Source organism: Scatophagus argus, chromosome 10 (genome assembly GCF_020382885.2).
Source record: "Scatophagus argus isolate fScaArg1 chromosome 10, fScaArg1.pri, whole genome shotgun sequence".
NCBI lineage: Eukaryota > Metazoa > Chordata > Actinopteri > Scatophagidae > Scatophagus > Scatophagus argus.
Genome location: NC_058502.1, coordinates 1,729,204 through 1,753,703, shown reverse-complemented (window position 1 = coordinate 1,753,703; position 24,500 = coordinate 1,729,204). Strand labels below are relative to the sequence as shown.

At 43.9% G+C, this 24,500-nt stretch overlaps 1 protein-coding gene across 1 annotated transcript; it reads left to right on the top strand.

Annotated features, from left to right (window-relative positions):
* Window positions 1-17,695: 17,695 nt before the first annotated feature.
* zc3h15 (zinc finger CCCH-type containing 15) lies at window positions 17,696-24,280 on the top strand. The gene is made up of 11 exons (XM_046401167.1): window positions 17,696-17,909; window positions 19,436-19,537; window positions 19,824-19,935; window positions 20,162-20,314; window positions 20,418-20,509; window positions 20,787-20,969; window positions 21,573-21,653; window positions 21,802-21,867; window positions 22,012-22,122; window positions 22,908-23,043; window positions 23,230-24,280. The coding sequence occupies exons 1-11, from the start codon at window positions 17,835-17,837 to the stop codon at window positions 23,424-23,426; spliced, it is 1,308 nt and encodes a 435-aa protein (XP_046257123.1). The 5' UTR covers window positions 17,696-17,834; the 3' UTR covers window positions 23,427-24,280.
* Window positions 24,281-24,500: the final 220 nt, after the last annotated feature.

Genomic DNA, 24,500 nt, shown 5'->3' with positions numbered 1-24,500 from the left:
AAAAAACAGATTGCCATTAAATTTGCTCTGAATATTCACAGTCCCAAGAGGATGACTGCTGATGATTTTAGTTGAGCCCGACCTCCCGATCACCAGGCAGAAACTTCCACTTCTACACGAGAAATGTGAAAATGTAATAATGACCAGACCGGCATGACATTTACTGTGGACGTTCATGTCCCCCAGAGACGGACGTCTTTCCACTGTGGACACTGTATGAGCTTTACCACAGCGTCACCCACAGAAACGGCTGTTTTTCACTTCTGATAAGAAGAACAAAATCATCACCACGTTCTTCATTCTGATCATAACATGTGGTGTATGGCAGGTAAAGAGGGACATTAGCAGGAACACTCATCAACACTTCCTGTTTAGAATTTATTCAATACCTTACAGTCGACATGTCAGGTTTTGAACCCACAAAAAAATCAAAGTTTTATTCGTCAGTATTATTTTACGTTCAAGGATCAATCAGATCTACGTGAAATGTGATTTCATTTATCTCAAACAAAGCAGCTGTACTCCACCTGCTCGGCACCGCATGGCGGACAGATGAAGTTAGCGACGAGCTGAACGGTTAGCAGCCAAACATCTCCGTCAGGAAGACGACAGCAGAGCTAAAAGGAGAGCGAATATCAGACTTGCATTCATCAGGTGGACACAAAGGCGACTCCAAACAAATGCTGACGTTATTCTGTGTCTGCATGAGGTGATAACACGCCACGGCGGTGAGTCTCGTAGTCCCCAAGCGCCTGAAATGAGTCACCAAAGTCACTAAACGTGTTGCTGTCAAAAGAAGTAAACACTGTGATAACGCCTCAGTTACATGTTTTATCATCGTGTTTAACTTTGTCTGCAGCTCGTGTTCAAACTGACGTTAACACATTGTGCTCCTAACAAACCGAATGAGTGGCAAGCAGATGAAAGCTTTTTTATTCTTTTAAACATTTTTTTTAAAACATTTTACTTGAAAGGGCTTATGAAATGGAAAACGTGTGCGCGTTTGAAACCTGTCTGTTTGCTTATACACGTCACTGAAATGAGATCTCAATAAAGGATAAATGAGGACAGAAGCACCCGCTTCCGTCGTTGCTTGCTTTTCCAATAATTTGACTGACTTGTGTGGTTTTCTACTGCAGGTGGAGATGACAGCACGTAGAAAGCAGGAGTTTTTCTCCTTCTGTGGCATTAATAAGTCACAAAATGTGCCAGTCAAAAGACAGACTGCTGAAGTGGAGGCATGACTGTTCCAGGAGACGGACACGAGTCGGACAAGTTGAAATAAAAAAGAAAAAAATCCAGAGGAAACATTGAGGTGTCGCTTCGCCTCTCAACATGAATCAAGAATGATGAGCAGCGGGTGTAATCTGGTCAGAGCATGACATCAAAAACACACACCAAATGGTGACAAAATATTCCTTAGAACCCAAAATGATCTCAAAGAACAGATTTTTAAATATCACTTTAAGGCAGGAGGGTGTGATTCACAGGGGAAAGAAGGAAGGAGGTGAAGAAGAACGGCTCACACACACACACACACACACACACACACACACACACACACACAAAAGTTTACTCCTCTTGATGCAAACAAATAGTTTCACTGTGATGAAGACTTTCTGATACAGGAACAGTGTGTTTATGAAAACCCTGACATGTGTGCATGTGTGTGTGCGTGTGTGTGTGTGTGTGTGTGTGTGTGTGTGTGTATGCCAGAGAGAAGAGATGGTATTTAGTCTCACCAGCAGATAAGGCCAACTGGACAAGTTGGCAAAGAAGAGAGAGTATAGTTGGGTGTGTGTGTGTGTGTGTGTGTGTGTGTGTGTGTTTCACAGTGGGAGCTTGTCATGCCCAGTTGTCTATGTCCGGCAGATTTCTCCTCCCCATGGGACACGCACACAGACTCACACACACACAAACACACACAGTGCCCTTCTTGCTGACACTGCTTTTTAATATTTCACTACATGCAGGGCCAGCCATATGCTGTCCTGTCATACACCTACACACACACACACACACACACGCACACACACAGATATATTAACACTCACACGTACACATGCAACACATTTTTGCATTACTGTATCTGTGAAGGCACTTAATGTCAGTGAAAGCTTCTTACTCTCCGTTATCCTCAACTCGAACTTTCCAGAGAAATTCCAGAGAGCTGCATCTAACCATCTGTGCGAGGAAGGACACTGGACACGCACACACACACACACACACGGACCTACAGTTTGCTGTCTTTGGCTGTGTACAAATGCCTGCATGGAGTTTGGGCTCAGGTACCAATCATCTGTGAGCAGCAGCTCCTGTACTGGCAGAGACAGTGAAGTTGTGCTAACCTGTCAGCTCAACGAGGGGAGCTGGCAGGGGGGGAGGAGGGGAGCTGGCGGGGGGGGAGGAGCTGGCAGGGACTTTACGTAAAGTCACAAGCTCGACTTCCTGCGTTGGTTCTACCGCACCGTGCACAGCTGCGTTCAACATCTCAAACGTTCTCAACTGCCCAAACAAACCTGAAGAAGGCAGAAATGCCTCAGAGTCAGTGAACTTCCCTCCCATTAAACTAAACTGCTGTACGGTACAGTACTAGAGTTATATAAGGCCTATGTAGCATTACACAAAATTATACTTTACATTATAAATTACTGTACTTTGCCGTATGATAATTTACTGTATGCATCTTTTTCTGTCTTTAACCAAAGTGAATGATGATGCTGCATTTGTTCTTGGAGTTTTGATGTTAAACACAATTAAACTTGTTTCCTGAATCCAACTGATGCCTTTGAGGGACTTTAATCTCATCTTCAAATGTTTCATTGTGAGTACATTTCTCCTGTCATGGCAAATCCTCGAGCACTTTTGTTTTCTCCAGAGGTTTTTCCAGCCACCATTCAAACAGAGTTTATGACGTATCTGCTAATGGAAAATGCTTCCTTAAGAGGTACAAATCTCTAATGTTTGTTTTGATCCACTTGTAATGGTTTTAAAGTAACACCAAAAGCAAACATCTTTTCCAGAAACTCTACTCTTTCTTTTTGAATGAGTACCTTCTGAGGGTAAACAGGTCCAATCGGACTCACCTGGACAACCAAACAAGAGAGAGACGAGAGAAGGAAGATGGAAGGAAAGAGAACAAGGAGGGAGCGAGAAAATGAGAGAAAGAAGGAAGCAGTCAGACAAAAAGAAGAGAACCTGAAAGAAATACTGCTTATCCAAAGCTAAAGTTTGGCCTTGACATAAGTGCTAACGTTGGAACTAAAAGTTTTGAGCTCACAGGCGAGTTTTCATCCAGGCTAAATGAATTATTGATAAGAGGTCAAGTCAGCATGAGATTACACTGAATGTGTAATCTTTAAACAGAACAGCGAAAGAGTGTGTAAGCTATCAGATGTATGTTTGTCCTTTCTCCTCCTTGTTGCTTCACTCCTGCAAAGCAAAGTAAAGACTAAGAACATTTAAATGCTTTCCCTGTTTTCACTTGTGTTTAACAAGATAAACATGATCCCCAGTGGGAAGAAGATCAGCACAGGACAGAAGGATGACGGGGGTTTTGGATGGAGGAATATGAGCTCTTAGGAACAGTCGAATAGTTTGTGTCCATAGACTTTGTTGTTGTGTGCAGACTGCACTCACGTTCAAATCTAAACAAACATAAATAAGAGTCTGCAGCCACGCTAGCTGACAACTTTTTACTTCATGTCTCATCATGTCCTTCTCCGTTTTGCTCTGTTTAAGAGGCAGTTAAGGTGTTGGTTTCTGTCAGGAAAACAGTCTGGCTCAGGTGAGAGCAAAGTGTTGATGCTGCCTTTCCCACAGCGACCCAGTATTCAGATCCGATAATGTTATACAGCGTCTTCTCTCCTCTTATTACATCATAAATACTCTGTTTGTTAGACAGCACAAAGGAGGGAGAAGGAAGGAGTTGGAGTCAGGTGAGAAAGAGGACAGGTAGTAAAGTCGGGACTGTTGTGGTGGCAGAACAGGAACTGATTAAGTGAGATTCTGGAAAACTTGACATGCTGGGGAGCTGAGCCTCTGGCTGCTGATAAACTAATCAACGAACAGACAAATCCTTCAGCTCTATATTGTTTTTTTTGTTGAATGTAAAGCACTTTGAGCCATCCTTGTGTTGGAAGAAGCTCCCTGTTACTGTTTCAGGTGTGGGGTTGTGGAAGAGATAAGGACAGAAATGCAGAAATCTGCTGCAGGAAGTCGAACCCAACAGGCAACCACGACTCCTGAGCAGCGATTTAACCACGTGGACACACAGAAACAGCTGAAATGGAAGAGGGAAATGGATAAATGTGGATGGTAACTGATCTTTCAATTCCTCGGCTTGTTTTCAGTAAAACCTGACGTCCCACACAAATTCAGTTTTAATCCAACGTGTCTTTGAATGGACTCGTGCTTTTAAAGCTAGCGTTCTTGTTCACACCTCCCACGCAGGTTCGTTCACCTGCTGGGACCTCTGAACAGGTGAGGACGGCTCTGCAGCATCCCAGATGCTCACCTGTATGGAGTGATTTGCAAGGTTAAGAAAGTTTATGAAGTTGCCTGTACTTTGACTCTGAAAGTAAAAAAAAAAAAAAAAAAAGTGTGTATAGAAAAAACTCTTACACCCTTATGAAATATGATATTAGACTTCAGCTTCAGGGAAAATGTAAAGAACAAAACAAATGTTGGATGCCTGAACAAATGTTTTAAATAATTTTCAATTTTTAAAATCTTCTTTAAAAACTTTATTCTTTTGATTTTTTTTCTAGATGAATCAACTAATGGAAATAATGAGCACTAACAAAACATGTGAAGCTAAATTATGTCTTGGACACATAAATATCAATCAAATGGACCAGTTAAATCCACAGAAGCCACTGGTTTCAGGGGTCACTCCCCAACACCGTGATGGACAAATGAGCTTTTGGTTTCCTCACATTCCTACTCGGTGCCCCCACAGTCTGAACCGACACCACAGTGTGAATCTCAAACTACAGGCCTGAAATAACAGGGACAGGAAATGTTACCTGGCAGCGTTAAGGTTCACCTTCGGTCCCTGCCCTCCGCGGCTTTCACTGACGGCTGGAGAAATGATGGAGGAAGGAATTTAAAAAGTCCCAGCTTGCCTCCTCTCACAGTGAGGCCAAATAAATCCTGCAGTCAGAGTAAATGACACAAACTTGACTCCAGCCGGAGACTTGGCCTCCTGTCATGTGAATTTAATCTGATTTTATTTTTATGTTGCTCTCTGAGAGCAACCACCAAGGGAGTCGGTAACAATAAAGCTTCCCTCCGGCTTCTGCTGTCACATTATCGCCTCCCGTCGAGCTGTGCTGTTTTTCCACCTGCTTAAAATTCAAGCATTCGGTCTTGACATACCAGACGCTTTTATTGAAGTGTTAATAAAATTCTGATCAATTTTTTTTGTGTGTGTGTCTCATTCTTGTTATGAGAGGAGGGTCTGTCCCGACCCCCGTAGTACACACTCTCAGATTGAGAGAGTGAACTTATAATTGCCTCTTCTTTTACTGAAATAATAAGTTTATAGTTTCAGACGTGTTAGTCTGATCACGTGCAGGTGAAAGATACGACGTGATTATAAAAGGCAAAATCGCCCTGAGCTCCTTCGTTGGAGGGACAAAATCATGTTTTTGGTGCAGTTTGATCCCAGGCTTGTTCTGGGGTTGTTCAGGGGCGATGACGTCCTCCTCGACTGAGTTATCCAGCCTCTTGTCCATGAGTGGATGCAAGCTGATGCAGAAAGAAAGCACTTCCTGCTTTGTGGATCATCTTGACTAAATGGGTTATGGTTTGCTGTTGGGATTTTCTGAGGTTTTTCATTCAAGAGAAGGCAGACGTCTCTACAGCTGATGTCTCCAAAGCTCTGCAACGCTCTGTCTCCCACCAAAAACCATCTGGATGGATAAACAGCACCGCAGGTCAGAGGGAGCACACGTAGTTTTGATTTCAGGGTGAATTGCCCCTTTAATCTTTGACACACCTGATATATTTGATGTATTATTGTCTAACAAACAGCAGGTATTTTTATTAAAGTCTGCCTCTGAAACAACTTTTCTCCACCACTTTGTTCCATATTTAAGGTTTAAATGATGAGCTTTGAGGTCAGATTTCAGAATATTAGAAATTCCACATTCTGTGTTTGAATGTTTTCATGTGTGTGTGTGTGTGTGTGTGTGTGTGTGTGTGTGTGTGTTCATGTCTCAGTGAATCTTTCTGTCCTCCCTCCATATGAGCTGAATTTATGGTCCATATTTTATCATATTTATCACACCCATAACACTACGACTAACCTCGGCCGACTTTGATAACTCTGCATGGTACTCATGACTACTGGGTTTGTGTGTGTGCGTGTGTGTGTGTGTGTACAGGTCTGAGTATGACTTTCAGAGCATCTGCTGGGTGCGGGCATGGCAGGGGTGCACAGGTGGTATATTGTTTGTACGCTCACACACACTCACACTCACACACACACACACACATCCACTGATGAAGCTCACAGATGCTGACCTTGTACGAGGCCAGGCGCCTGGACTGTCAGCACTTGTCACACACACACACACACACGCACACACGCAAGGTGCCCATTTACTCAGGGCTTGTCAGGGGCTGCCATCCTGCCCAGTGGGAGTACATGTGGGGTATGGAGGTGGGAGCGTTGATGAATAATGCTGCAGGTAATGAGATGGGTGATGATGGGGACAGGAACGCCAGCAGCCAGGAGCTTGTTTTGTGTGCACCTTGCCGTCGTCTAACTTCTTGAATTATTTGTGGAATTGGAGGAGAGAAAAGGGTGCTCTCAGATAAAGCGCCGTGACAAACTCTCCATGTGTACAAAAGGAGGCGCCCGAGGAGGAGCTGGGGAACGGGAATCCAAGCGAATCCCTGTGTTAACAAATATCACAAATACTGTAGTAGGACACAGAAACTCAGCTTTTAGCAGATACTAAATTCTCTCAGCTCTTCAGCCTGCAGGTGAAGGTTACTCGGTTCAGTGTAAGAGCTGTAAGCAGATAACATAAATCACACTTGTGACAGAGTTTCCGATGGGGCCGCAGCATGCAGTATGTGCTGTACCTTTTTTAATTTCATGTGTCTCATTTTAATATGAAATAAATAGCACTATACTGCACATACACACGCACATATCAAACAGTGATGATTGACCAGAACACACACCATTTACGCCATTTCTGTGATAATTACCCACATTTTATTCTGATGATATAAAAATGAAACGTACATCAGCAACACAACATGCGTTATAATGGAGGCGCATGTCACCTGCTGTGTGAGCACAGAGTCCACATTCAGACCGAGTAACGAGACCATCCAGCTACTGGTTAACGCCAACGCTACTGCGAGGGGTCGCTCTCTCCCTTTCACATGTAATACAGCAAGAGCACCTGACAATTTTATTTTTATTTTTATGATCCTCAGCATAAACCCAACACGTTAATTACACTCTTGGTTACTGGCAGGGTTCAGAATTACAGCACATCAAGAGTGAAATGGCAGTAAAATTTGTCTTTGGCAGATAAATCAGTCAGTCAGGAACACTGAAACACTGGCTGATTGTAAAACATGGAAGTGTCGTGTTCGGTCTTCGGCCTGTGATCGCAGCTCGGCGGTGACCCGGTCTCAAAGAGGCCGCTGCTCCGCCGTGTGGATGCTAACGAACATCCTGCCCCGTCACGAGCAGGTGCACACTTCCCTCTCTGTGCATTGATACGGAAAGAAAATAGTTCCTACATGAAACTGCCAAAAACTGTGCGACTCACAGTCTAGATGGATGAGCAGCACCGCGGGTAGCGGGAGAAATATGGATATTTGATTTTTCTGAGCTGGTGCTCCCTGAAACAAAGAGCCCTGAGTGTTCAGTTCAAATGCAGGTTTCAGAGAAATCGTTGATCTGCAAATAGGTCCTGAAATAGATGCAAAGCCCCAGCCTTTAACCCAAAGTGCCACAGCTGCTGTGGATATTTGGCTGTAAATAACAGATTTTGTGCGGCCTCGTGTGAAATCTCTGCGTTAGAAACTGATCTGGTGTTGAAACAGAACATGATGAAGCATGTTTTTCCTGTCAGCTGGCTTACCTGGAGCACAATGGACTACAATAAATGGCTGAAAATGGGTTTGGCAGGCTTTACTTAGCCAGTAGTAATCATTACAGCATGCAGTGATCTGTTCAGGTATTGATCCTGCAGATCAGCTCCAGATTTCAAGCTCTGGGAGCAGCCCGGTGTGCAACCCTGCTGGCTGATGGAGCTCTGTGGCAGCTGGAGGTGAAATAGCTCAGCCAAGGGCAAAACAAAAAAAACAAAAACAAAAGCAAGAAGAAACAAAAAACATCTCAGCAGATTTAATGTTGTGTCCACCTTCGACAGGACATTTGAGTGCCTCTCTGCAGGAGTGAGGGAAGAATCAGCTGCTCTACTAGCTGCTCCAGGGACACCGCAGTCACTTACATTTATTTTAAAAACATAGACAAACAACTCTTCTAGGACATACTGTATACAAACAGAGCCATGTAATATTATTTCTCTGTGCGCCCAGGGTCACACTTTCCAAGAGGAACGGTCCCCTGCCTGCTCATACTGACGCTGAAAGCTACAGAAAAAGGCAGCGCGGGTCAACCTCGAGCCTCTGCAGGGAAAATAACACTCAGAACAAGATGAAACAGATAGAAATTGATTTTATGTACCATAATGACTGCTTGCCCCATCGATGTGAAACTTCTGCTGCTGTTACAAACTCAGCGGGTGAATGTGAACGTGAGAGAACAAAGAAAATGGTAACCGGTGCAGCCGAGCGGTTCTGAAAATCTGTCCAGCAAGTCCGTGCAGTTAGTCATGATCAATAAAGACAAATCAACATCATTTCATTTCCTGTTACTGAGACACATGTCACACACACACAAAATGTCGTCTTTTGTGATTGGAAATTCTTTTTCACTTTTTTTTCAGTATTGATTAATTAGGTATAATGGACCAATTAGTTGATACTGGAAATAATTGCTAATCACAGCAGATATTCTGTTCATAACTGAACCGTCAGTGTGACCAAACTGAGGGGCAAAGCGTGTTTTATACCACAGCAACAGAACATTTTCATTTCTGATTGGCTGACAGGTGACAGTTAAAGTCACATGACAAGACGCCTCCTGAAGATGGACCTCACTGTGAGTTAAATGGCTTTCTTTTTGTTGCCATGGCGCTGGCGCCAAACACCCTGAGGTGTGCTGATGCAGGAAGTAGACAAAACAATGTACTCTCTCACTGCTCTCACTGCCTCCATGTTGTGCCGGACAGATTCAGTGGCAGAAATGTGTCCATTAGTTATTGATAAGTTAAATCACTTTGATTTCAGTGTGGTCAATCAAGCTGTGCAGCGAAGTCTTTTTTCTCCTCCAATCAGGAGAAGAAAACGATCCGAAAGCAGACGTCACATCTCATGTCAGTAACGTGAGATGTGCGTTATTGCTGTTTTGTTTAGTCCTCGTGGAGCTCCGCTGAAGAAGACGCGTTTCCTGTGTCTTCAGACGTCTGCATCAAACTTCAATCCGACAGCCTCCGTCTTCATGTTGCACCTCTGATTAGCCGTGACGGTGCGGCTGTCACACTGAGGACGCTCACAAACTGTGATTAGCAGCTGCAGCACTTACATGTTGAGTCACCGATGGAAGCGACTGCCTTCCCTCTTTGCCGCCGTCCAATTAGCAGCATTTGCATTTGGCACCTACACCTGAAACACATCAAGACCTGTTCAGAATGCACCTCAGAGTCACATTACGTTCCTCGTATCCACGTGTGTTAAGGATTCGCACACATAAATTCCTTTCCTGTCTCGGTGAGTTCACACATCATGTGAAACAGCGAGGACCCTGGGAAAGAGCGCTGGAGGCTTAGGGAAGTTCACTGGCCCCAGTCCCGATCCAAGTCCTCTAACACTGGGAATCTGCCACTACTGAGTCTGGGATGGTATTTATATTTATGTGAATGTTGGGTAAACACCAGGCCAGGTGAGGCCAGGTGAAGCCAGGTGAGGCCAGGTGAGGCCAGGTGTTTTCACTTGCCTGTTGAACAAACTTCTAACAGCTCTGAGTGACTTCTCTGTGATAATGAGGTACGTTGTCTTCTCTTATTTTATTATGGGACAGAGTCAGACCTAAATGTGATTGCTGAGTATAATGTATACATAAACCTGCTGTGTCAGATTTAAAGTTTAAGAGCTCCACAGTGCGCAGCATTACCTTATTTACACGGTGCGTATTGTTCTGCCCACGTTCCTCTCCTTCCCCAGGTGCAGCAGGTGTTGCTTTTAGCTGTAATCATTTTCATATTCTTCACATCTCTTCATTATAACAATCTGGTCCTCCTGGCTGAAGTACACAGCACGCGATGGCTCAAACGCCTCATTTTAAGTGCACACACACGGAGCCTGACTTCACGGATAAAGCTGACAATCTCTGTGTGGGGTTTTTAGGTTTTGTCCAGCGTAACATAACATGAGAGACTAAGAACAAAGACCAGAACGCCTACACAGGACGAGGGGGGTCGTGAACCCCTGTGCTGGACAAGCTGGACCTCATGTCTCCCCAGTACCTGAAACAACACGCCGTCACCAGCACACACTGCTGAGTGGTTGAAATGCTGAGCTGCTGAACGCCATCAGACTCAAAGTCACGTGATTTGCGCTCACACCTCTGGATGGTCCAGATTTTGGATCAGATCTAATTATACTGGGCTCTAGATCTTCTTTTTTGAAAATGCATTCATGCATGTCGGGTCTGGTTTTCATACACCCATTCTGGCTCTGGATCAAAATGTTGGAACAGAACTCTACGACCTTTAATATCCAGTCGCCTCGGCGCCGCAGCGTTTATCAGCCCGCCTTTAATTTTCACCTCATCAGGGAGCTTGGACAGAAAACATCCTTTATTACCTGTTTTAAAGCAACATGTGGGGATACACTAACAGAAAAGCTCACACACACACACACACACACACACACACCTGAGGGCTCACACAGATACAAACTGTGAACGCACACACAATGGAAGGAATTGATACATGCATTCCCACATCCATTATACACACACACAATCAATGAAGAAGTAGACATCCTCACACACAGACACACACACACACATACACACACAGACAGGAGGTTTGATCGCCTCTCTATGTGAAATCAGTGCATTTCTTATTAACGGCCTTTTTCTTCTCTTCCCTTCTCTTTTCTCTATCCTCCTCTTTTTCCCTCCCTTCTTCTCCTCATCTCTCTCTCTCTCTCTCTCTCTCTCTCTCTCTCTCCTCTTCTCCCTCCCACTCCTCTGTCAGAGAGCAGATCTGCCTGAATAATTTCTTCCCCCTGGACCAGCTCTGCTCTTTAATTCATGAGCCAGAGCGCAAGTGTGTGTGTGTGTGTGTGTGTGTGTGTGTGTTTGTATGTGTGAGAGAGAGAGAGCAAGAGAGTGCTACTATGTCAGTGTGTGTGTGTGTGTGTGTGTGTGTGTGTGTGTGTGTGTGTCAGCAAGTGAGAGAACAAAAAAGAGAGCTAGTGACAGAAAGTGTGACACCATGTGTGTGTGTGTGTGTGTGTGCGTGTGTGTGTGTGCGTGTGTGTATGTGAGTTCAGAGAAATGTAATTGTGGTGGTTTGAGGTCGCTGCACCTCCATCTGTGTGTATATCTGCATGTGTGTGAGTGTGTGTGTGTGCACGTGCATGGCGACAGTGTGTGTACCAACATGCATGCAAGCGTCTGTGCACATGTGAGAGTGTGCATGTGTGTGTGCGTGCGTCTGCATGTGTGTGTGTGCGTGTGTGATCTTCTTCAACCACAGAAAGTCTATTTTTAACTTCAGGATGAAACTGGCTCAGAGTCATATAGAACTGAATCACTTGCTTCCATTCAACATTAAGCTCCTCCACTTCTGCTCAGATGAATCATTTACTCCTTTGCAACTCTCAGAATTAATCTTTTAGCGCTTTCCGAACATTTCCAAATTAATTATTTGGTTTATTTCAGTTGTTCTAAATTGAGCCATTTGGCTGATTGCAAATCTTAACGGAAACGCTCAGATCATTAAAGCAGAGTTCATTTCGACTCTAATCAAAATAGTTCACACAGGACGTGACTGGACTTCAGCGGAGACGCTGGTTGTCTTTTATGCAAAGTTTGAGCTAACAGTTTGAGTGTGTAAATTAACTTCCATGTTGCTTAATAAAAACAACAGATTAATAAAATGCAGGTTCGCCCGCGAGGCTCCGACAGGCTGTGAATGGCAGCAGGTGAAATGTTCTCCTGTGTTGTTTTATTGGCAATAACAAGAGCCTCAGTCATGGATCTGAAAGTGATTTACAGGTTTCATTTCAGGCTGCAATAAATTGTCTTTACCGTCTGAAATTCATCTGTTAATATTTCAGAAACGCAGTTTATTAAGTCCTTAAATCGTAACAATTTGCTGAGCAAACGTGACACGACTCTTAACTCTAATAGTGCTGAGCTTTACTGCCAGTGATCATCTGCTGGTAGGTGTAAAAAGTGATATATATGTTCTTCTTCTTATTGCCAAGTGGTGGATGTCTAATTCTGGACCGAAAGGCCTCATTTTTTATTTAAGAGAAGCAGTCTAATTATCAGTAATCTGTGAACTCCCTGCTGTCGTAATCTGGGCTAACACTCGAATCAAAGAAAAACACAAGTTTCTTATGAGGACTCGTGAAGTTTTTCTTTTGGGTCACACTCTGTCCCTTCTCGCCGCAGAGTTTTTATTTTCAACACTTCCTTTGTCAAATTCATCTGCAACGGAGGCGCTCAGCGGTTTTTTGGTGCATGATCCTTAACTGTGCCTTTTGGTATCAATAATGAAGCAGGGCTGCATTCAACAGTGAGACAACATGTACATTTTTAATGTGAAGACATTTAGTTATCTGTCAGACATAATCTAACATAGAAGAGACTCTTCCTGTGCTGATTACGGCTGATATGAGGAATGAAACACATATGAACTGTTTACATGTGTGCTATCATGTTCATTTTGGCTCAGTGGCGTAATGCAAGACATTTGCACAAATTTACACAAGTACAGGTTCGAAGTACTTGTACTTTATACCCCTTCATGCCTCGAGTACACTACATCTCAGAGGTAAATATTGTAAAATGCTCTTGGATTAGCTGGACAATGCATCATCAGAGTTTTTCTTGACCACCGACGTTTACAAAGATGTCCGACATGACTTCCTCCCACTGTACAAAAGAGAAGCCAAAATAATCCCGGCCTTCCTGTTCTGGTGACATCATTTGGAGCCAGAGTGTGCACAGTGGTAATCAGTAGGTGGCGCCGCAGTATCGAGTTCCTGCCCATACGTCCGTCTGAGCCAATCAGGAGCAGCGCTCAGCTGTCAGTCATGACGTTCCATCAAATAGCACATTAAAAGCAAACAGACTCTTTAACAAACATCAGTGTGATACGAACCACCAAAAATGACTGAAACCATTTTAGATAAAACATTTATTTAATATGTATTTTGAGTTTTTGGTTTGGCCCATGCTAACATGGAGGGGGAGGAGTTTATGAGCAGCCAGCCCCTGGTGGGGGTGGGGTCCAGATGTTTGATCCTCACTTTTGGGAGGGGCTCTCGTGTTGTCCATCTGGTTATGAGGCCTTTGTCACTAGATGTTACAGCCGATGTTCCACATGGGGAAGGTACAAACACCTCAGGTTTCCTCATCTGTGTTGCTTCTGACGATGTGTTCACAATCCCAGGACTGCTGTTTTCTGAACAACTCGACACCATATTCATTAATGTTCCCATCGTGTCCAGTGATCTGCCAGTGCACACCATCACCCTTTATTCCTCTCTGAGTCACTCAGTTCAATTCAATCCTTATTGTCCCGCGAGATGAATATGGTTTGCAGATGGAGATAACAATGAAATAATGAAATAGAAATACACAATAAAGAAAGCAAAGTGGGAAGGCAATAAAATGAAGGAGCACAGGTAAAATCACAAAAACAGTTTTATAGCACACGGACGAGCGTGAGCTGATGAAAGCCTGTGGGGAATCAATAGCTGAATATACTGCAGCATAAAGGAGAAGTGCATGCTCCATAATGAATTTGCCGTAGTGCTTATGACTGACAGTAATAAGGTTTACAAACAGCTCCGTTCAAGTGGTGAGTTTTTTGTACAGTGAGTGAATAATGGGACACCTAGTTAAAGGAAAAATCCCCCTGAGAACAGTTTAACGTTGCTCAAAAATAGCAACAGGAATATGTCTCCAGTTCTTGTTGTCAGGTGCTGTGTGTTTCTGTGAGTATTATAAGGTATTATTATAAGGTATTTTTAGTGCAGCTACGGTTGTGCAAAAAAAAAACATAAAATGTAAAAAGAGGCCACAAACGCAGCACTAAATTCCTCTAAAACATCAACAGTAGGCTAAACATCCTGTTTTGGTGTGGGTCCCTCGGGATTACTGAGCAAAGCGCTCCTTTCCAGACTCTTCATTTCGCACAGACTTTCAACCGTCACACAGGGAGAAAGAAATCCACCAAGAGAGGAGGAACACACAACAATCTCTCCACCGACAAGACCCCCGAGGGACCCGAGTACAACACATCCAGCAGACGAGCTGTGTTATCAGTGAAAGGATGGAGTCTCCCTCCTCTCGGATGAAGAGAACGTGTTCTGTCACCATCACTGCCGCTCATTACCCGAACATGAAACGCAAAGCTAAACACAACAAGTTCACACCTGTTCTCTTGGGGTTCTGGGAAATGTAGGAAATCATCATCTGAAGCAAATGCAGACGGGCTGAGGGCAAAGGGCGGGCCGGGGGGTCACAGAAAAGAGATGGAAGAAATTACAGCACATTCAGGGAAAAATCACTCCCGGACTGCAAGGACCACCACATCTCAGAGGTGTGCAGGGACGGGAGGTCTGGGTCTTACTGCCACACGCACTCTTTTCCCTCCAGTTTGTTTTTTTATTTCCTTTGGAGCAGGTAGGTGTCTAGGTGGGCCCAGTTTGAGGCGATCTTTCCTGCCCTTTTCTTCGCCTCCAGTGTGGTGCAGCTGCTCGATGGGGAGCAGCTGACAGCCGATGACCCGCTCAGCCGTCAGCGCTGCAGACAAGGTGCTGCGGTTTGTCCTTGGAAGGAGGAAGAGGAGGAGGAGGAGGAGGAGGCCGAGTCAGACCGAATACCAGGACGCTTTGGATTACCTCCTCAGAGAAAGAGCCGGACTGGGATGGGTTGTGCGGTGTCAGGTTTTCTCAGAAGGAAGAAGATCGACTGTTATGCTTTGCTAATTAGACAGGAGATGTTTTCTTTCCGTCCGCAGGCATCATTCGTGTGTGTGCTCATGTTTGTGTGTGTGTGCGTGTGTGTGCGCGCGCGCGGCACGCATGGCCTCAGCAGGAGAGATCGATGTCTGTATGAATATGAAGGAGGCTGCTATCGGGAAAAATGGTCATGTAGCAGATACAGTGATTCATTATACTGCCCTCACACACACACACACACACACACACAAACAGCACGAGAGAGACAGAGGAAAAGTTTGCTTGAGGCAATATTACCCACCTTTGTTATCTTTAAATCTAGCCTTCAGTCATACAAACAGGAGTTGTGTCAATATCAGTTATTATATACACACACACACACACACACACACACACACACACACACACACACACGCTCACACTCAAGCTAACTGAGCTGCATGGTGGAAGGGCAGCATGCATGACAAATGTGTCATAAATAAATATCTCCACATCAGATGAAATAAAATAAAGTGGCATCAGAGCTCGTGAGCAGGCGCACAGACAGCACAGGGGATGCAGCACACGATTGGGTGACACGTTTGCAGCCGAGGACGCTGCCACGACAGCACATTCGCTGTCTCACTCTGGGACTCATTAAAGCGCACTACTGGTACTGTCATCATATGGGCACCCAAACAGAATAAATGTTGTCCCTTAAAACTAAGGCTCATTAAAACACACGAGAGCAAATGAGAGTCCAAAAGGAGCAGGCTCACGACTGCGCTGCTGTGCAACACACACACACACACACACACACATCCTGAACAGGATGTGGATGAAGGCCATACATGTCAAATGTGCCAAATGAAATCACATTAGTAACTTCAGTGAAATCTAATTAAATCAAGTTAAATCAGCAGCTCAGGCGGCAAAACCACTGCTGGTTGGCTCTCCGCCCTTCTGATTATGAAAAAGGGGGTTTTCTTCTTAAGCAGGAGTTCAAACACAAAGGACTGCAGCCCTGTTGTTGCAGACCTTGTTTGCTCTTCTTTTAGCCGCCGAAGCACTTTGAGCTCAGAAGCTTTACAGGCTACACAGCCAAGGCTTCCAAATAGGTCTGAAATTTCATCCAATGCTTAGGCGGTAAAGGTCATGGCAGGGGTGTCTTGATTGACCGGCTGTGTATATAATCAAACTGTTAAATAGGGGCAAAATGCTAATAAAACAGTCTTATGCCCACTAGCCAGATGGTGGCTCTTTAACAACCTTTACTTCTAAACCACCAGCATCAGAGAAACAAAATTCTTGTTCTTATGATTTCTTGGTATGAAGCGAGTCAACCGCACACATTATCAGTGTGATTCTGCAGCACATTTAACTTTCTTAATAATATATTTTGTGTGTAAACTTCCTCAAAATAATCTTATAATCTCCAACTTTTGCCACTGACTTCTTTGGGCAGTTTTTATCTTTGGTGACTACAGGTGGTTGGCTCAACATAATTGGTCATTTTAGTACCTTACATCTGCAGGAATTTTACTCATAATACCATAGTGCCTTTCCAGATCTAACACACTGAGATGATCAGTTTAGTCAAAATTCAATTAGACTTTTCCACTGTATCAGAGCTAGTTTTGATCCAGAGTTTTCATTCAGGTGCTTGGATTTAGCTTGTCTGACCACATTTCTAATTCCTGTTCACAGTTTAATCTCAATTCTAAGCCCTCTTAAGATATAAATTGGAATTTTGGTTTTACTTGACCACAAAACTGCTTTCGTCTGTTACGTCCCACCTCGACTGGCAGACACTGCAACACTACCCCCTGGTGGTCAAATGCTAAAATTGCAACGAACAGATATAAAATGGTGAAGTCCCTTTACTCCACTTTGCTGCTGTTGCCAAAAAATATTGTGAATCAAAATACACAGACAGTACTGAAGTTATTTTTCTAGTACCGCATTCGTATACTTGAGTTTTTCCCTCTGGTTTCCACTTAAATCTAGTATATTTCTTTTAATTATCCTGCATAATTTCTATGATTGTTTTAAACGGTATTATTGATATTTATGTATGTTTGTATTTTTTGTCATGGACATAAATGATTATAACCTAAATTACACGTTTAGCTAGTTAGATGTTCGAAAGGTTTCAAAATGCTATGGCATAAAATGCTTAGAAATAAATAAATAAATAGCAGCGCAATACAGGAAGAAATAGCTATATAAAATATAGAAATATAAAACTTAAACTATCAATTAAAGTTGAAGCTGTGTTGCTGGTGTGTATTCCAAAAAGCAAGTTTTTTGTTTTAGCTAGTTTCAGTCAGCTGGAGAACTCTTTCTGTAGACGACATTACCCGTCATGCCGATCGGGACTGCGTGATGACGCCACAGAACAGCAACAACCCACGTGAGGCCTAGCGCCGTTGCTGTGCTGTGCTAGCAACAACTGGGTGATGTGGAGCAGACTTCCCAGCTGAAACACCACGTTGAAATAAATATTATTCAGCTATACGCGTTTTTTACACTGCTAAACCTGAGCCAACATGCCTCCGAAGAAACCCGTCCAGCCCGCGGGAAATAAAAAAACGCAAGAGAAGAAAAAGGAAAAGATTATTGAGGTAAAAAAATAACACGCGTTAGCATGTCGGCATTTGGCGTTAGCCGATCGGCTATCACACCGCACGTAGGCGGTCTGTCATTCAGTGCTAAGAGAAGCTAACACCAATGCCGACAAGTGAAAGCTAAAGTTACGCTGGCATCTGGGCGGTTGTCAGCGTTACCTAATTGTTCAGTCTCCTGTTAAAACTACTAGTCATCATGATTCAGTCTTAAGCGAGTTGACCAGCTGTCAGGAGGTTAAGTTTGTTGATTTTGATTAGTGCGGTGCCTTACTGAGGCGGTCAGGCTGCTAGCAGGGCCGTCCCGCCGCAGGAATAGTTCACAATTGCCCTACTTAGGTGGTTCCACGTCCTTAGAGCGGGTAGCTAAAAGTAAGAGCTATAACATAACGTGTTAACAGTCTATTAAATTATACTTTTTGTCGTTTTATATGTGAGCGATGAGCATCTAAGCGCAACGCGACGGGCCTGCTAATGGTCGGCCGCTCAGGGAAGAGGATGGACCAGATTTAAGCCTGTCTTTGATAACGAGTTAAAGCGGAGAGAAAAAGTTAGCGAGTTATTTCTAAAACTTGAGGGTTGTCAGTGGTGAGCGTGTTGCTAATGCTAATATTGATTCTGCTGAACACAAAACATTGTCCTATCTGTCAGTGCAAGTAAACCCACTTGTTAGCCGCCTTTTGCTGTACATACAGACTGTACTTTAGGCCACACGGGTTGTTTTCTTGGGAGTATGTAAAAAAAAAAAAGTGTTTTATTTAACTGCAGTTTAATTTAATCTGTCACTTGTACAGGAAGCGATGCTGGGGCAGCGCGTTGTGTGTCATTTGTGGTCTGTTTAAAGGATGAAGTTGAATGATCCTGACCAACAGTGATCTGATTATGTTAACAAAGACTGAATGCCACACTGACATGTTCATCTGTTGCTCATCATAGTAACACTTTATGACATAACGCCATTGATATCCTTCAGTTTCAGTAGCCTCGTTTCTCTGATTAGTTCAGTAATAGAAATGTTATCACACTGTGCACTAGCAGATTGAGGTAAGAGTGTCACCGGTTAACAGTTTTAGAAACAATTCATCATGACTAGTCAGTCATCGCAGCTGATTCATTGCAGCTTCTTTCCTCCTTACAGACTCTGTAAATTGCTGAGACAGATTGTTGTCGATGCAGTTGCTGCCATCTTAGCCTGATGAATTATTAGCAGTGTGACAACATAAATCTTACCTTGTCTGCCCAGAAAAGTACATGAGTTTTGTTTGGCTCAAACCACCTTCTGCCTTCACTTAAATAATCTTGTAACCACCATCATGTCCACATATTGGTGTTAATGTGACCAAAGAATACTTGGTTGCAGTCAGGGTTGGAAATTTCACATGCATAGCTTATCTTTTCCCAGCTGTGGGTTATAATGTTTCCTGGTGGCATCTTATCAAATGTAATAAATAGTCTTATTTCAAGCTCAGTGTTGTCAGTTTTATAAAACACTCATTGACACCTTTTTTTTTTTTTTTTACTTCTAGGACAAGACATTTGGCTTGAAGAACAAGAAAGGGGCCAAACAGCAGAAGTACATCAAGAACGTAACCCAGCAAGTCAAATATGGACAACAAAGTGCCAGACAGGTTAGGAGGCGACTCTTTTTCTGCATCCCTTCATCCCACTGTTGACAAATCGAACTTTCTCTTCTTTCCACCTCACTGTTTCTGCCTGCACTCTCCTTAATTAAATTCATTTTAAATGTGAGCGGTGGTAATGCCACATTTGAAGGAGACCAAAGACAAAGAAGTTTATTGTCACCTGGCTGTGTTGTGGAAACACTGCTCATCTTTAAATGTGCCTGCTGTCCGTGTGTGTGTGTGTGTTTGTGTGTGTGTGTGTGTGTGTGTGCGCGTGCGCGTGCGTGTGTAGGTTGCCCAGGCTGATGCAGAAAAGGCCACTAAGAAGGCTGATAAGAAGAAAGAGTTGGATGAACTCAACGAGCTGTTTAAACCTGTAGTGGCAGCCCAGAAAGTCAGTAAAGGTAACCAACACAAAAGTCTGTGCAAGATAAGATGAAGTTTATTGATCCCGCAGTGGGGAAATTAACTTGCAAATGGAAGAAAGATTAATCAATCTTAACTCTGATGGTCTTTTTATTTCAGTTGTCCATCGTGTAATAATACACTGAACATCTGCCGGTGTTTCTTGTGTGTGTTCATTAAATTTGAACAGTATTTTAACAGTAAACTCCACTCTCCTCCCTGCAGGTGTTGACCCAAAGTCAGTGCTGTGTGCGTTCTTTAAGCAGGGCCAGTGCACTAAAGGTGACAAGTGCAAGTTCAGCCATGATTTGTCCATGGAGAGGAAGTGTGAGAAGAGAAGTGTCTACGTGGATGAAAGAGATGAAGACCTGGAGAAAGGTTAGCGTCACCTTAGAGCTGAGCCACGTTGTCAGTTCAGCCTCATGATTCTTACTTTTTTATTTATTTATTTAAAAAATTAAAATCATGTTGTTCTGTTTAGACACTATGGAGAACTGGGACGAGAAGAAGCTGGAGGAGGTGGTCAACAAAAAACACGGGGAAGCCGAGAAGAAGAAAGCCAAAACACAAATCGTAAGTATGCTCTGAAGATGAATAAGCTCAGGGACTGAAGACCAGCAAACAAAGTGGTCCATCAAAGGCCCATTTGGGAATTGATAATGAACGATATTATTTAGAGAAACAGCTGAGGGAGACGCAACTGCTCAGAGGCTAAATTAGCAGCTGCTATTTGGTGGGCTCACTTCATCATGACTGTTTGGCCCCAAACACATGCCAGCCAGTTAAACATTCCTGTCTGCTGCCCCCGTCTATGCAAAGTTATCTACTCTGTTGTTGTTGTTGTCCGCAGGTGTGCAAGTACTTCCTGGACGCCATAGAGAATAATAAGTACGGCTGGTTTTGGGTGTGTCCTGCAGGGGGCGATAACTGCATGTACCGACACGCCCTGCCACCCGGCTTTGTCCTGAAAAAAGACAAGAAGAAGGAGGAGAAGGAGGAGGAGATTTCGCTTGAGGAACTTATAGAAAACGAGGTAAGGATGGATGGAGGGATGCGATGGGAGATTTACCCACCAAACAGAAAACCTACGCTCATCTGGCACTCGTGGGTGTTCGTTTGTGACAGTGAAGCCTGCGCTACCGCGTCAGAGACACAATCCTTAACTTCGGGCATATCATAACGTTTACACCAGTAGCCCAAATGATGAGATTCACCAGTGGAATTAAAACTTGAAATGGTTGATTATAGATGCAGAATGACTGTGTGCAGTTAGAAAGTAATAAAGATTGAATCGTTTCAAACCTCTGAACATAAATACACAACTGCTAACCACAGGTGGCTTCTAGTAAAAGTGTTAAAATCAGATGTTAACAACACAGTGAGTCAGTAAGTAAGGTAAAGTAAATTAAGTAAACTTTATTTCTATTGCACTTTTGAAAACAAAGTGCTTCACACGTTTCAGTGTCCCAGAATAAAACAGTAAGTGAGTGAGCTGTAAAAAGCCTTTTGGTCGGGGACCTCCATCATGGCTCCCACACGGGGCCCGATGCTCCGTAAATCCTCCACGTGACTGACTTTACCCTGGAAGCTCCTCTCCCTCCACACCCTGACGCCTGACTGCCTCTCTGCCCCGCAGCGTTCGGCTCTGGGACCTGATGTGACTCGGATCACCCTGGAGACTTTCCTGGCTTGGAAGAAGAGGAAAAGGCAGGAGAAGGTTGGAACGTCTTTCATCATCTAATTAACATCAGTTTGTCAGGGCGGCAGCACAGACGCTGAAGTCCCCTACACTTCACTGTCACGGGAGGTTTTATTCTGTGATTAAACCCTAAAACTGTGGATTCATCTTTTAACTTGATTAACAGGTGGACAAAGCGAGGGAGGAGATGGAGAAGAAGAAGGCTGACTTTAAGGCTGGAAAATCACTTGTGGTAAGTCACACAACTGTGTGTGTGTATTCAGTGTTCATTTTGTTTCTGTCTTTTCCTGACAGAGATGCTAACGGTGACCACGGTAAGCCTAAAACTACAAGTTCCCACAGTAATACAGGACTGAATTTAATCGCATGTGTGCAGGTGAGCGGCCGCGAGGTGTTCGAGTTCCGTCCCGAGTTGGTCGACGATGACGATGCTGAGGCCGATGACACTGGCTATGCCGACAGTGACAAGGAAGATGGGGAGCAGGAGGTAAATCTGAAGCTGTGAACACTTTTCACATGGATGTGTGGCTCGCAGTCACAGAGCTTGTGATCCTCCTCCTTCTGAGCAGGTGATAAACTCCTGCAGGCGGCCGCTCGTTCGGCTTCGTATGACCTCGTGTTGATTTGTGTTCTGTGCTCCTCGCACTTGAAGTGACACGTCCCATCATAATAACTGCACTCACTGCTGTTTGGTGTCTAATTGTTGGTATGAAACATCTGTGAGACGTGAGCCCAGTTTCCTGGCAGCAACAGTTTTCAGTATTCATTCAAGAAATTATAACTGAGCTTTCTGACAGATGAGTTTTTCTGTATTTAAAAGGTTTGTTTGAGCTGTCTGCTTTTTGTCACAGTGATGATGTGCCTGTTAATTATCTGCACCTGTTGTTTAATGCATAACTAATTTACTGCAACAAGAAAACCATTTTTCATTCATCTCAGCTGAAACACAATTTAAATTTTTGTCCCTTAGTTTTGTTTTATTTTTTGCTGTGAGACAGAAAAAGCACACAAAAAAGTTTCTTTATTCAACAGCAAGCAGGACTTAAATTAATGCTGCCTTTAGGGCAAAATGACACCTCGTCAGTGTGTATCACTGTAAACAAACACTATAAAACTCCAGCACAGTCATACAATAAATCAAAAGTAAAATAAATAAATCTGCTGCCTGCACAACATGCAGATCAGCTGCATTTTCTTTCCTCGACTCTCCACTCGTTATTTTAGTGCACATCTTGTGCCTAATTTTTGTTTACATTCTTTCTTTTAATTCAGATGAGTACAACAGAGGTCCAGGACATAGACTTGTCCCGTTTCGTTCCACAAGAGGTCGACAACTCAGGCATTACCGTAGCATCAGTGGACCGCTTCACCTCTAGGAATAAAACTCATCCGACGGAAACAGACAAAGGTAAGAAACTCACTGATAACGTCAGTCATTTCTATCAGGTTGCCATGTCAGCGCCGGCCAGCTGGTAGGCTTAACAACCGTTGCTATCCAGCCGATAGATTTTGTTCAAATGTGAACCAAAGACCAAACAAATAAGCACAATACGAGTACTGCTGAGTCACAGGTGATTAAATTGCCCACCTACAGCGGAGCAGCTGAACGGCGCGTGCGGTGGCGCCGAGGCCAACGGGCTTTCGGGAGCAGAGGGAGGCGGGGAGGACGGAGGCGGGGAGGACGAGGAGGACGAGGAGGACGAGGAGGTACCGGTGGACGAGAATCTATTCACGGGAGAAGATCTAGAAGAGCTGGATGAAGAACTGAACACACTGGCGCTGGAGGACTGAGAGGCGGGGGAGGGCGAGGTGGCGTTCAGGACGGACTGAGTGATGAAGGGATGGACTGATGGATGCATGGAGCTAAACAACAAAGAGACCAGATGTTTTGAATCATTTTAAACTTCAGAGACTCCAATAATAAAGCCTGATTATATGATGACATCACTGCCTGTCTCGGCCCACTCTGTTTTATGTAACGCCCCCCTCACATCCAGTCGTGTCTTGGCTTTTTTCCCTGCATTTGGTGTCCAGAGTTCTGCAGCGGGACTGATTTCGGGTTTGTCAAGGCCAACTCCACATGAATGTGTCAGAGTGTCCACGAGAGGAGAATGTGGCTGCTGTTGAAACTGAAATTCGCTGAATTGGGCTTCAGGTGCTTCTCTACTTGCTCACAGTTAATTCTGAGTGATTTGCAGAACGAGACTTTGTCAGGGCCTACAAATAAAAGCACTACATGTGAGGTTGTGTTGTGAGACGAGACTTAAGAAAGAAATCTAATTTAACACATTGCGGATGGATGTCAGAAAAAGCTGTCCGACCTGAATGAACAGAAACTGTCTGCTCAGAGCCTCACCTGCTCTCATAACCAAAAGAAAAGCTACGGTTTGAGGTTGCACTTTTCATCTTTCCCTGGAAGAAATGTTTTCCAAATCCATTTCATTTAGCTCAACTAAAAGTTTTTGTGGTGGTAATTTCGTGTAACTTTTTGAAGGACGACTTCAGACCAAGCTTCTCAATTGCCAGCCTTAGATTAGTGTTTTAATTAAGGTCAGCAGGGAAAACCAAATGGTCCCGGTGTGAGCCCAGTGTTGCAAATTATGTCTCATGAGTTGCCTCCTGAAGAAATAAAAGATGACAGTACATCCAGTGTGTCTGTTCTTGGATGAAGTCTCCCGTTATATTTGGTATTTGTATAATGATCTCTCAAATGACTGAAATGTGTCTCTCTTAGTGATGAACTGAAATCTGCAGCTTCATGCTGAGTTTCAGCCTGTCGGCCAGTGAGCTCAGTTTACCAGCAGTGGTAAAGCTGCTGCCCCCAGGTGGTGGAAATAAGTAATTGCAGGTTTGCACCACTTAAAG